Genomic DNA, 13,330 nt, shown 5'->3' on the forward strand with positions numbered 1-13,330 from the left:
AGGAGAGAGCGAGAGCGAGAAGGAGAGAGCGAGAGCGAGAAGGAGAGAGCGAGAGCGAGAAGGAGAGAGCGAGAGCGAGAAGGAGAGAGCGAGAAGGAGAGAGCGAGAGCGAGAAGGAGAGAGCGAGAAGGAGAGAGCGAGAGCGAGAAGGAGAGAGCGAGAAGGAGAGAGCGAGAGCGAGAAGGAGAGAGCGAGAAGGAGAGAGCGAGAGCGAGAAGGAGAGAGCGAGAGCGAGAAGGAGAGAGAGAGAGCGAGAAGGAGAGAGCGAGAGCGAGAAGGAGAGAGCGAGAGCGAGAAGGAGAGAGCGAGAGCGAGAAGGAGAGAGCGAGAGCGAGAAGGAGAGAGGGAGAGCGAGAAGGAGAGAGCGAGAGCGAGAAGGAGAGAGCGAGAGCGAGAAGGAGAGAGCGAGAGCGAGAAGGAGAGAGCGAGAGCGAGAGCGAGAAGGAGAGAGCGAGAGCGAGAAGGAGAGAGCGAGAGCGAGAAGGAGAGAGCGAGAGCGAGAAGGAGAGAGCGAGAAGGAGAGAGCGAGAAGGAGAGAGCGAGAAGGAGAGAGCGAGAAGGCGAGAGCGAGAAGGAGAGAGCGAGAAGGAGAGAGCGAGAAGGAGAGAGCGAGAAGGAGAGAGCGAGAGCGAGAAGGCGAGAGCGAGAAGGCGAGAGCGAGAGCGAGAAGGAGAGAGCGAGAGCGAGAAGGAGAGAGCGAGAGCGAGAAGGAGAGAGCGAGAGCGAGAAGGAGAGAGCGAGAGCGAGAAGGAGAGAGCGAGAGCGAGAAGGAGAGAGCGAGAGCGAGAAGGAGAGAGCGAGAAGGAGAGAGCGAGAGCGAGAAGGAGAGAGCGAGAAGGAGAGAGCGAGAGCGAGAAGGAGAGAGCGAGAAGGAGAGAGCGAGAAGGAGAGAGCGAGAGCGAGAAGGAGAGAGCGAGAAGGAGAGAGCGAGAAGGAGAGAGCGAGAAGGAGAGAGCGAGAGCGAGAAGGAGAGAGCGAGAGCGAGAAGGAGAGAGCGAGAGCGAGAGCGAGAAGGAGAGAGCGAGAGCGAGAGCGAGAAGGAGAGAGCGAGAGCGAGAAGGAGAGAGCGAGAGCGAGAAGGAGAGAGCGAGAAGGAGAGAGCGAGAAGGCGAGAGCGAGAAGGAGAGAGCGAGAAGGAGAGAGCGAGAGCGAGAAGGAGAGAGCGAGAAGGAGAGAGCGAGAGCGAGAAGGCGAGAGCGAGAGCGAGAAGGCGAGAGCGAGAGCGAGAAGGCGAGAGCGAGAGCGAGAAGGAGAGAGCGAGAGCGAGAAGGAGAGAGCGAGAGCGAGAAGGAGAGAGCGAGAGCGAGAAGGAGAGAGCGAGAGCGAGAAGGAGAGAGCGAGAGCGAGAAGGAGAGAGCGAGAAGGAGAGAGCGAGAGCGAGAAGGAGAGAGCGAGAAGGAGAGAGCGAGAGCGAGAAGGAGAGAGCGAGAAGGAGAGAGCGAGAGCGAGAAGGAGAGAGCGAGAAGGAGAGAGCGAGAGCGAGAAGGAGAGAGCGAGAAGGAGAGAGCGAGAAGGAGAGAGCGAGAAGGAGAGAGCGAGAGCGAGAGCGAGAAGGAGAGAGCGAGAGCGAGAAGGAGAGAGCGAGAGCGAGAAGGAGAGAGCGAGAGCGAGAAGGAGAGAGCGAGAGCGAGAAGGAGAGAGCGAGAGCGAGAAGGAGAGAGCGAGAGCGAGAAGGAGAGAGCGAGAGCGAGAAGGAGAGAGCGAGAGCGAGAGCGAGAAGGAGAGAGCGAGAGCGAGAAGGAGAGAGCGAGAGCGAGAAGGAGAGAGCGAGAAGGAGAGAGCGAGAAGGAGAGAGCGAGAAGGAGAGAGCGAGAAGGAGAGAGCGAGAAGGAGAGAGCGAGAAGGAGAGAGCGAGAAGGAGAGAGCGAGAAGGAGAGAGCGAGAAGGAGAGAGCGAGAGCGAGAAGGAGAGAGCGAGAAGGAGAGAGCGAGAAGGAGAGAGCGAGAGCGAGAAGGAGAGAGCGAGAAGGAGAGAGCGAGAACGAGAAGGAGAGAGCGAGAAGGCGAGAGCGAGAAGGCGAGAGCGAGAAGGAGAGAGCGAGAAGGCGAGAGCGAGAAGGCGAGAGCGAGAAGGCGAGAGCGAGAAGGAGAGAGCGAGAAGGAGAGAGCGAGAGCGAGAAGGAGAGAGCGAGAGCGAGAAGGCGAGAGCGAGAGCGAGAAGGAGAGAGCGAGAGCGAGAAGGAGAGAGCGAGAGCGAGAAGGAGAGAGCGAGAGCGAGAAGGAGAGAGCGAGAGCGAGAAGGAGAGAGCGAGAAGGAGAGAGCGAGAGCGAGAAGGAGAGAGCGAGAGCGAGAAGGAGAGAGCGAGAAGGAGAGAGCGAGAAGGAGAGAGCGAGAGCGAGAAGGAGAGAGCGAGAAGGAGAGAGCGAGAAGGAGAGAGCGAGAGCGAGAAGGCGAGAGCGAGAAGGAGAGAGCGAGAGCGAGAAGGCGAGAGCGAGAAGGAGAGAGCGAGAGCGAGAAGGAGAGAGCGAGAGCGAGAAGGAGAGAGCGAGAGCGAGAAGGAGAGAGCGAGAGCGAGAAGGAGAGAGCGAGAGCGAGAAGGAGAGAGCGAGAGCGAGAAGGAGAGAGCGAGAGCGAGAAGGAGAGAGCGAGAGCGAGAAGGAGAGAGCGAGAGCGAGAGCGAGAAGGAGAGAGCGAGAAGGAGAGAGCGAGAGCGAGAAGGAGAGAGCGAGAAGGAGAGAGCGAGAGCGAGAAGGAGAGAGCGAGAAGGAGAGAGCGAGAGCGAGAAGGAGAGAGCGAGAAGGAGAGAGCGAGAGCGAGAAGGAGAGAGCGAGAGCGAGAGCGAGAGCGAGAAGGAGAGAGCGAGAGCGAGAGCGAGAAGGAGAGAGCGAGAGCGAGAGCGAGAAGGAGAGAGCGAGAAGGAGAGAGCGAGAGCGAGAAGGAGAGAGCGAGAGCGAGAAGGAGAGAGCGAGAGCGAGAAGGAGAGAGCGAGAGCGAGAAGGAGAGAGCGAGAGCGAGAAGGAGAGAGCGAGAGCGAGAAGGAGAGAGCGAGAGCGAGAAGGAGAGAGCGAGAGCGAGAAGGAGAGAGCGAGAGCGAGAAGGAGAGAGCGAGAGCGAGAGCGAGAAGGAGAGAGCGAGAGCGAGAAGGAGAGAGCGAGAGCGAGAAGGAGAGAGCGAGAAGGAGAGAGCGAGAAGGAGAGAGCGAGAAGGAGAGAGCGAGAAGGAGAGAGCGAGAAGGAGAGAGCGAGAAGGAGAGAGCGAGAAGGAGAGAGCGAGAAGGAGAGAGCGAGAAGGAGAGAGCGAGAAGGAGAGAGCGAGAAGGAGAGAGCGAGAAGGAGAGAGCGAGAAGGAGAGAGCGAGAAGGAGAGAGCGAGAAGGAGAGAGCGAGAAGGAGAGAGCGAGAAGGAGAGAGCGAGAAGGAGAGAGCGAGAAGGCGAGAGCGAGAAGGAGAGAGCGAGAAGGCGAGAGCGAGAAGGCGAGAGCGAGAGCGAGAAGGAGAGAGCGAGAGCGAGAAGGAGAGAGCGAGAGCGAGAAGGAGAGAGCGAGAGCGAGAAGGAGAGAGCGAGAGCGAGAAGGAGAGAGCGAGAAGGAGAGAGCGAGAGCGAGAAGGAGAGAGCGAGAGCGAGAAGGAGAGAGCGAGAGCGAGAAGGAGAGAGCGAGAGCGAGAAGGAGAGAGCGAGAGCGAGAAGGAGAGAGCGAGAGCGAGAAGGAGAGAGCGAGAGCGAGAAGGAGAGAGCGAGAAGGAGAGAGCGAGAGCGAGAAGGAGAGAGCGAGAAGGAGAAGGAGAGAGCGAGAGCGAGAAGGAGAGAGCGAGAGCGAGAAGGAGAGAGCGAGAAGGAGAGAGCGAGAAGGAGAGAGCGAGAAGGAGAGAGCGAGAAGGAGAGAGCGAGAAGGAGAGAGCGAGAAGGAGAGAGCGAGAAGGAGAGAGCGAGAAGGAGAGAGCGAGAGCGAGAAGGAGAGAGCGAGAGCGAGAAGGAGAGAGCGAGAGCGAGAAGGAGAGAGCGAGAGCGAGAGAGCGAGAAGGAGAGAGCGAGAGAGCGAGAAGGAGAGAGCGAGAGAGCGAGAAGGAGAGAGCGAGAGAGCGAGAAGGAGAGAGCGAGAGCGAGAAGGAGAGAGCGAGAGCGAGAAGGAGAGAGCGAGAGCGAGAAGGAGAGAGCGAGAGCGAGAAGGAGAGAGCGAGAAGGGGAGAGCGAGAGCGAGAAGGAGAGAGCGAGAAGGAGAGAGCGAGAGCGAGAAGGAGAGAGCGAGAAGGAGAGAGCGAGAGCGAGAAGGAGAGAGCGAGAGCGAGAAGGAGAGAGCGAGAGCGAGAAGGAGAGAGCGAGAGCGAGAGAGCGAGAAGGAGAGAGCGAGAGAGCGAGAAGGAGAGAGCGAGAGAGCGAGAAGGAGAGAGCGAGAGAGCGAGAAGGAGAGAGCGAGAGCGAGAAGGAGAGAGCGAGAGCGAGAAGGAGAGAGCGAGAGCGAGAAGGAGAGAGCGAGAAGGAGAGAGCGAGAGCGAGAAGGAGAGAGCGAGAAGGAGAGAGCGAGAAGGAGAGAGCGAGAGCGAGAAGGAGAGAGCGAGAGCGAGAAGGAGAGAGCGAGAGCGAGAAGGAGAGAGCGAGAGCGAGAAGGAGAGAGCGAGAGCGAGAAGGAGAGAGCGAGAGCGAGAAGGAGAGAGCGAGAAGGAGAGAGCGAGAGCGAGAAGGAGAGAGCGAGAAGGAGAGAGCGAGAGCGAGAAGGAGAGAGCGAGAGCGAGAAGGAGAGAGCGAGAGCGAGAAGGAGAGAGCGAGAGCGAGAAGGAGAGAGCGAGAGCGAGAAGGAGAGAGCGAGAAGGAGAGAGCGAGAGCGAGAAGGAGAGAGCGAGAAGGAGAGAGCGAGAGCGAGAAGGAGAGAGCGAGAAGGAGAGAGCGAGAAGGAGAGAGCGAGAAGGAGAGAGCGAGAAGGAGAGAGCGAGAAGGAGAGAGCGAGAAGGAGAGAGCGAGAAGGAGAGAGCGAGAAGGAGAGAGCGAGAAGGAGAGAGCGAGAAGGAGAGAGCGAGAGCGAGAGGAGAGAGCGAGAGCGAGAGGAGAGAGCGAGAGCGAGAGCGAGAAGGAGAGAGCGAGAGCGAGAAGGAGAGAGCGAGAGCGAGAAGGAGAGAGCGAGAGCGAGAAGGAGAGAGCGAGAGCGAGAAGGAGAGAGCGAGAAGGAGAGAGCGAGAGCGAGAAGGAGAGAGCGAGAAGGAGAGAGCGAGAGCGAGAAGGAGAGAGCGAGAGCGAGAAGGAGAGAGCGAGAGCGAGAAGGAGAGAGCGAGAGAGCGAGAAGGAGAGAGCGAGAGAGCGAGAAGGAGAGAGCGAGAGAGCGAGAAGGAGAGAGCGAGAGAGCGAGAAGGAGAGAGCGAGAGAGCGAGAAGGAGAGAGCGAGAGCGAGAAGGAGAGAGCGAGAGCGAGAAGGAGAGAGCGAGAGCGAGAGAGCGAGAAGGAGAGAGCGAGAGCGAGAAGGAGAGAGCGAGAGAGCGAGAAGGAGAGAGCGAGAGAGCGAGAAGGAGAGAGCGAGAAGGAGAGAGCGAGAGAGCGAGAAGGAGAGAGCGAGAGAGCGAGAAGGAGAGAGCGAGAGAGCGAGAAGGAGAGAGCGAGAGAGCGAGAAGGAGAGAGCGAGAGAGCGAGAAGGAGAGAGCGAGAGCGAGAAGGAGAGAGCGAGAGCGAGAAGGAGAGAGCGAGAGCGAGAAGGAGAGAGCGAGAGCGAGAAGGAGAGAGCGAGAAGGAGAGAGCGAGAGCGAGAAGGAGAGAGCGAGAAGGAGAGAGCGAGAAGGAGAGAGCGAGAGCGAGAAGGAGAGAGCGAGAGCGAGAAGGAGAGAGCGAGAGCGAGAAGGAGAAGGAGAGAGCGAGAAGGAGAGAGCGAGAAGGAGAGAGCGAGAAGGAGAGAGCGAGAAGGAGAGAGCGAGAAGGAGAGAGCGAGAAGGAGAGAGCGAGAAGGAGAGAGCGAGAAGGAGAGAGCGAGAAGGAGAGAGCGAGAGAGCGAGAGCGAGAAGGAGAGAGCGAGAGCGAGAAGGAGAGAGCGAGAGCGAGAAGGAGAGAGCGAGAGCGAGAAGGAGAGAGCGAGAAGGAGAGAGCGAGAGCGAGAAGGAGAGAGCGAGAAGGAGAGAGCGAGAAGGAGAGAGCGAGAGCGAGAAGGAGAGAGCGAGAGCGAGAAGGAGAGAGCGAGAGCGAGAAGGAGAAGGAGAGAGCGAGAAGGAGAGAGCGAGAAGGAGAGAGCGAGAAGGAGAGAGCGAGAAGGAGAGAGCGAGAAGGAGAGAGCGAGAAGGAGAGAGCGAGAAGGAGAGAGCGAGAAGGAGAGAGCGAGAAGGAGAGAGCGAGAGAGCGAGAGCGAGAAGGAGAGAGCGAGAGCGAGAAGGAGAGAGCGAGAGCGAGAAGGAGAGAGCGAGAGCGAGAAGGAGAGAGCGAGAGCGAGAAGGAGAGAGCGAGAGCGAGAAGGAGAGAGCGAGAGCGAGAAGGAGAGAGCGAGAGCGAGAAGGAGAGAGCGAGAGCGAGAAGGAGAGAGCGAGAGCGAGAAGGAGAGAGCGAGAGCGAGAAGGAGAGAGCGAGAAGGAGAGAGCGAGAAGGAGAGAGCGAGAGCGAGAAGGAGAGAGCGAGAGCGAGAAGGAGAGAGCGAGAGCGAGAAGGAGAGAGCGAGAGCGAGAAGGAGAGAGCGAGAGCGAGAAGGAGAGAGCGAGAGCGAGAGAGCGAGAAGGAGAGAGCGAGAGAGCGAGAAGGAGAGAGCGAGAGCGAGAAGGAGAGAGCGAGAGCGAGAAGGAGAGAGCGAGAGAGCGAGAAGGAGAGAGCGAGAGAGCGAGAAGGAGAGAGCGAGAAGGAGAGAGCGAGAGAGCGAGAAGGAGAGAGCGAGAGAGCGAGAAGGAGAGAGCGAGAGAGCGAGAAGGAGAGAGCGAGAGAGCGAGAAGGAGAGAGCGAGAGAGCGAGAAGGAGAGAGCGAGAGAGCGAGAAGGAGAGAGCGAGAGCGAGAAGGAGAGAGCGAGAAGGAGAGAGCGAGAGCGAGAAGGAGAGAGCGAGAAGGAGAGAGCGAGAAGGAGAGAGCGAGAGCGAGAAGGAGAGAGCGAGAGCGAGAAGGAGAGAGCGAGAAGGAGAGAGCGAGAGCGAGAAGGAGAGAGCGAGAGCGAGAGGAGAGAGCGAGAAGGAGAGAGCGAGAGCGAGAAGGAGAGAGCGAGAAGGAGAGAGCGAGAAGGAGAGAGCGAGAAGGAGAGAGCGAGAAGGAGAGAGCGAGAAGGAGAGAGCGAGAAGGAGAGAGCGAGAAGGAGAGAGCGAGAAGGAGAGAGCGAGAAGGAGAGAGCGAGAAGGAGAGAGCGAGAAGGAGAGAGCGAGAAGGAGAGAGCGAGAGGAGAGAGCGAGAGCGAGAAGGAGAGAGCGAGAAGGAGAGAGCGAGAAGGAGAGAGCGAGAAGGAGAGAGCGAGAAGGAGAGAGCGAGAAGGAGAGAGCGAGAAGGAGAGAGCGAGAAGGAGAGAGCGAGAAGGAGAGAGCGAGAGCGAGAAGGAGAGAGCGAGAAGGAGAGAGCGAGAGCGAGAGAGCGAGAGCGAGAGAGCGAGAGCGAGAAGGAGAGAGCGAGAGCGAGAGAGCGAGAGAGCGAGAGCGAGAAGGAGAGAGCGAGAGCGAGAAGGAGAGAGCGAGAGCGAGAAGGAGAGAGCGAGAGCGAGAAGGAGAGAGCGAGAGCGAGAAGGAGAGAGCGAGAGCGAGAAGGAGAGAGCGAGAGCGAGAAGGAGAGAGCGAGAGCGAGAAGGAGAGAGCGCGAGGAGAGAGCGAGAGCGAGAAGGAGAGAGCGAGAGCGAGAAGGAGAGAGCGAGAGCGCGAGGAGAGAGCGAGAGCGCGAGGAGAGAGCGAGAGCGCGAGGAGAGAGCGAGAGCGCGAGGAGAGAGCGAGAGCGCGAGGAGAGAGCGAGAGCGCGAGGAGAGAGCGAGAGCGCGAGGAGAGAGCGAGAGCGCGAGGAGAGAGCGAGAGCGCGAGGAGAGAGCGAGAGCGCGAGGAGAGAGCGCGAGCGTGAGGAGAGAGCGCGAGGAGAGAGCGCGAGGAGAGAGCGCGAGGAGAGAGCGAGAGCGCGAGGAGAGAGCGAGAGCGCGAAGAGAAGGAGCGCGGAGAGGGAGAGAGCGAGGAGGAGCGCGGAGAAGGAGAGAGCGAGGAGGAGCGCGGAGAAGGAGAGAGCGAGGAGGAGCGCGGAGAAGGAGAGAGCGAGGAGGAGCGTGGAGAAGGAGAGAGCGAGGAGGAGCGCGGAGAAGGAGAGAGCGAGGAGGAGCGCGGAGAAGGAGAGAGCGAGGAGGAGCGCGGAGAAGGAGAGAGCGAGGAGAAGGAGCGCGGAGAAGGAGAGAGCGAGGAGAAGGAGCACGGAGAAGGAGAGAGCGAGAGGAGAAGGAGCGCAGAGAAGGAGAGAGCGAGAGGAGAAGGAGCGCGGAGAAGGAGAGAGCGAGAGGAGAAGGAGAGAGCGAGAGGAGAAGGAGCGCGGAGAAGGAGAGAGCGAGGAGAAGGAGCGCGGAGAAGGAGAGAGCGAGGAGAAGGAGCGCGGAGAAGGAGAGAGCGAGGAGAAGGAGCGCGGAGAAGGAGAGAGCGCGGAGAAGGAGCGCGGAGAAGGAGAGAGCGAGAGTGCGAGGAGAAGGAGTGCGGAGAAGGAGAGAGCGAGAGCGCGAGAAGGAGTGCGGAGAAGGAGAGAGCGAGAACGCGAGGAGAAGGAGCGTGGAGAAGGAGAGAGCGCGTGCAAGCAAAGAAGATGGAGATAAAAAAGTGTGACGAATGAGAGGAAGAGAACTTGTGGCGAGATAAAGAATGGATGGAGAGAGATATTGAAGAAATGGATTTGAGAAATAAAAAGCAAAAAAACAAAACACAGAACTAAAGAGTAATATTAAATGGAAATATAAAACAAATATAGAAATAAAATAAAGTAAAAATAAAATAGAAGGAAAATAAAGAAAACAACTGATGTATAGAGAAAGAATTGTTGGATGGAGGTCTGAGAAGATGGATCCTATGGTAAGGACAATCAGTGTGCATCACTATGATTACAGCTCTGCTTTGATGTACTACACTGACTGCAGCATAATGCAGGATAAAGCAGGCACTCCGCACTACAATACCTGGGTTCCAGAAATGTATTTATCCAGCATTTTGCCACCTATCGTTTGTCCTCCAATGTCCCATACTTGAAGGGTAACATTTAGGTTTCCTAAAAAAAATAAAACAAAATGTTAGATAAAGCAAAGTAACAAATTAATACATTTTTATTGATTTCTTTTATTTTGATCTGGGACATATGGTGGATTGTGTTTGTGTGCAGCAGTTTCCAAAGCCAAAGTGGTGGGGGGGGAGAAAAAAATTCCAAGCAGTCTTGTGACGATCGGCCTCTGCAGCGGGATGGAGAATTACATGGCAGCCATTCCAAAAAGGACCAGTCCATGTAATACACAGATGGGCCGAGGGTCCTGAATGGGGGGCACCATCCATCGTGAACTAATCTAATGACGTTGTTGGCACTGCTACATGTGTCTCTACACCTAGATATGTATAATATACACATAACGAGCCCCGGTGTTACATACACGTGACACGAAGGAGGAATGTAAAAATCACACAAACTATTCCAGCAAAGAAATGGAAGAGAAGCAGCAGAGAAGTGGTGATTGTGGACAGGGCAACATTGGATTATTTGTATAACGCCACCCTGAAATTCAGTCAGTAAACTCGTAAAATTATGCTAGGTTCTTTGGTTAACCCAAAATTTAAGTGCTGCATGGCCAAAATGTAAGTGAAAACACGCGCCTGCCCACTTCTAGCACGGAGGGCTTAAAATATCTCCTGCACAGTGAGACCTTTCTGCTGCCGATGCCCGCAGCTTCCTGGAGGTATTTTGTCTGTGAAGCGAACAGATCTCTCTCTGCAGCCCCCGTATTCAGTGTCCGGCGAGCGGAGCTATAAAATGTGCACAGTGACTGCACCCAGACTACACAGCCGGCGCAGCGTCCCGCAGAGCACACTGCCGGCACGGTGAGGTCTACCAAATATTTATAGGATCTGGGCTAAACATCGGGCACAATTATGGCCTTCAGCATCTGCCGCATCCATGCTGTAAATCGTTGTGGGACCCTCCTGTGCTCCTGGTACAGGACGCCATTATTATTTTCTTTTTTTGTTGGGGGGCAGGGGGAGAAAGAGGGGAGCAGAGGAATAAAAATGCGTGTGTGTGATAATAAATATCAACACACAATAAATATTTATAAACGTATTCTGTGGTTTAATATAATACATGGGTAAATATACATCTTACATCGTATGATACCGACTACTTTTTTTTTTATTATTATTATTTATCCCAGAAAATGACACCCAGTACATCTGACATTGACTGGACAGAGGACAGTCCTTCTTAATATCAGTGTAGAAATGCTTAGAAGATATACCGTAAATAAGAAGAAAGCCCAGGACAGCCAAAGAGGAAGCCAGGGAATTCATGGAGTTCAATATTAAGAAAGTTTTTCTTCAATTTCAATATTTTGTTTTTCCTATAGGTCTACTCCTTTGTCAGCCATACTTCCCGCCTGCCTCTCTAGGACTGCTTCTTTGCCTCTGTCCCCGGCCTTTGTTCACAAGGCTTCAGCGGCAACGTCACAACTAAAGCACATGACCACTGCAGCCAATCACTCGGCTCAACGACCATGACAGTATAGCAGTGCTAAGCCTAATGATTGGCCGCAGTGGTCCCACACTGTTGTCACCTCTGCAGCCATGTCAGCTGGGGTGAGTAATTATAGGACAGAGCAGCCTATAGAAGAAAAAGAACTGCACAATCTCAGATGCTGCTGCAGAGAGGTAATGATTATTGAGATATTCCAGCAGATCACTAGGAATACAAAAGTCACAGACTACGAGGAGAAAATGTCAGCTGCCCAAACCTAAAAAATGGAGGTATGAACACTATAGAGCAAAAAGCAGCCGTGCAAAGTGAAAAAGTCAAGCAGAGACTGCTGACCCTGCGGAGCTGCAAAAACAAAAAAGCCTTAGTTACTAACCGGTAACGGGATTTTTCGGAGCCCATGACAGCACCACGAGAGAAAGGATCCGCCCATCAAGGACAGGAAACCTACAGGTTAAAAAGGGCGGCACCTCTCTCTCGCCTCGGTTAACAGAGCATGAGAGGACCGCCAAGGTTAATTACAAAAAGACAAAAAACACAAATTCATTTTAAGCCAATAACTTTAACTAACTTACCCCGAGCGTGCAAAAAAGGAAAATAACCTTACGGGGGTGCAAAACACCAGGGTAGGGAGGGAATATAAAGGTGCTGTCATGGGCTCCGAAAAATCCTGTTACCGGTAAGTAACTAAGGCTTTATTCGTACTCCCATGACAGCACCACGAGAGAATAACAGAGACGAAGGAGATTAGGGAGGGACCACAGCCTGAAGCACCCTTCTCCCAAAGGCGAGATCAGAGGAATCACCCAAATCTAACCTATAATGCCTATAGAAGGTCGAGGGAGAAGACCGACCAGGTGGCAGCCTTACATATGTCTTCGATGGAAACCCCCATCTTCTCGGCCCAGGAAGTTGCTACTGCTCTGGAGGCGTGTGCCCTCAACCCCTCCGGTACTTCCTTATCTCCCGAAGAGTAGGCGAGGGTGATGGCCTCTCTAATCCACCTCGCAATTGTAGATTTTGAAGCTTTACAACCTTTCCTAGCCCCCTGATGGCATATAAATAGGGAACTATCTTTCCTAAAACTCTGTGAGACCTCCTCTTTCTGATTTTTAGGGGGAAAACAAAAAGTTGGAAGATTTACCTCTTGAGTCCTATGAAATCATGAGACTACTTTTGGAAGAAAGGCTGGGTCAGGCCTTAGTACAATTCTATCATCCAGAATTCGAGTAAACGGTGGGGATATAGAAAAAGCCTGTATGTCACTTACTCTTCTGGCCGAAGTCAGGGCAACTAACAGGGCGGTCTTAAGAAGAATAATTTTATGGGAGGCTGAATCTAGGGGCTCGAAGGAAGGGTTAGTCAAGGCATTTAAGACCAGGTTTAAATCCCAGGGAGAGGATCTGGATTTAATAATAGGTCGACACCAGAAAGAGGCTTTTATAAATCATGCTACCCAATAATTAGCCGCTATATCAAAAGAAAATAAGGCTCCTAAAGCCGAAACTTGTACTTTTAATGTACTAGTGGTTAGGCCCTGTTCTAAACCCCGCTGTAGAAACTCTAGTATCTTCCCAATAGGGACCCCATCCTCTGGTTTGTAGTCTGAAAAGGACAGGAACTTCCTCCAAGTTCTAGCATAGATGCAGGTGGTAACGGGCTTTCTGCTACATAGGAGAGTGTTTACTAAATTTGTGGAAAACCCTATGCTGGTTAACAGTGCCCTTTCAAATTCCATACCGTTAAATGGAGATTTGAGGCTGGAGGATGGGAAACCAGACCAAAAGGGGCATATGAGGATTATTCTGGCTTTGTCTGCCCTGATTTTCCTTATGACTGACGGAAGCAGGATCATGGAAGGGAATGCATACGCCAAAGGAAACTCCCAGGGAATCATGAAAGCGTCCACTGCCAGGGGCTTTTCTCTGGGGTTTAGAGAACAAAACGTTGCCACATTCCAATTGTATTTTGTCGCGAACAAGTCCACTGTTGGAAGACCCCACATTGCGACAATCTTGGAGAATATCTGAGGGTTCAAGGACCATTCTCCTTCTTTTAGGGAATTGCGGCTGAGAAAATCTGCTCTGACGTTTTCTTTTCCTCTTAGATGTACAGCAGAGAGGGAGAGAAAATGTTCTCCTTTCTGAAGAAGTTTGTCTGCTACTCTCATTAGATCTTTTGAACGGGTTCCCCCTTGATGATTTATATACGCTACTGTCACTTGATTGTCCGAGAGTATGCAGACATCCTGGTCCTGTAAATATACAAGGAACCCATTGAGCGCATGACCAACCGCCAAAAGTTCCTTAATATTCGAGAAAAACTGTACCTCATTCTCTGACCAGGTTCCCTGAATTAAGTTACCTTCGAAATGAGCTCCCCAACCTGTAGCACTTGCATCCGTAGTCAAGACTGCAGCAGGTTTACTTTCCCAAGGGACTCCCCTAGAAAGATTAGTGTGTACTAACCACCAACGAAGGGATTGTAAGGAGCGAGGGGCCAAGGTGAATTCCTGGTCTAGATGACCATCTAGAATTGAGTCGTTATATAATATATCCCATTGAAGTGCCCTTGAGTGAAATTGGGACCAAAGCATCGCGGTAAAACTTGAGGTCAGGGTCCCCAATAATGACATAGCTCTACGGAGTGACATAGAGGGTCTATCCATACATTGTTTCACTAGGCCCTGGATTTTTGCAATCTTTTCCTCTGACAAATGGCATAACTGTCTTTCTGAATCTAAAATGCCCCCCAGGAACTGTTGAGCCTTTTGTGG

At 54.2% G+C, this 13,330-nt stretch overlaps 1 protein-coding gene across 2 annotated transcripts in view; it reads right to left on the reverse strand.

Moving 5' to 3' along the window:
• The window catches only part of RAB28 (RAB28, member RAS oncogene family), a 158,385-nt gene that overhangs the window by 116,072 nt on the left and 28,983 nt on the right, over nt 1-13,330 (reverse strand). For both annotated transcript variants that reach the window (XM_073648580.1, XM_073648588.1), the window contains exon 3: nt 9,002-9,090. In XM_073648580.1, coding sequence (XP_073504681.1) covers nt 9,002-9,090 — 89 coding nt within the window. The remainder of the gene's footprint in view (nt 1-9,001; nt 9,091-13,330) is intronic.

This window comes from Phyllobates terribilis, unplaced genomic scaffold (genome assembly GCF_046119375.1).
Source record: "Phyllobates terribilis strain yellow unplaced genomic scaffold, ASM4611937v1 Scaffold_1__5_contigs__length_1240528914, whole genome shotgun sequence".
NCBI classification, from domain to species: Eukaryota; Metazoa; Chordata; class Amphibia; order Anura; family Dendrobatidae; genus Phyllobates; species Phyllobates terribilis.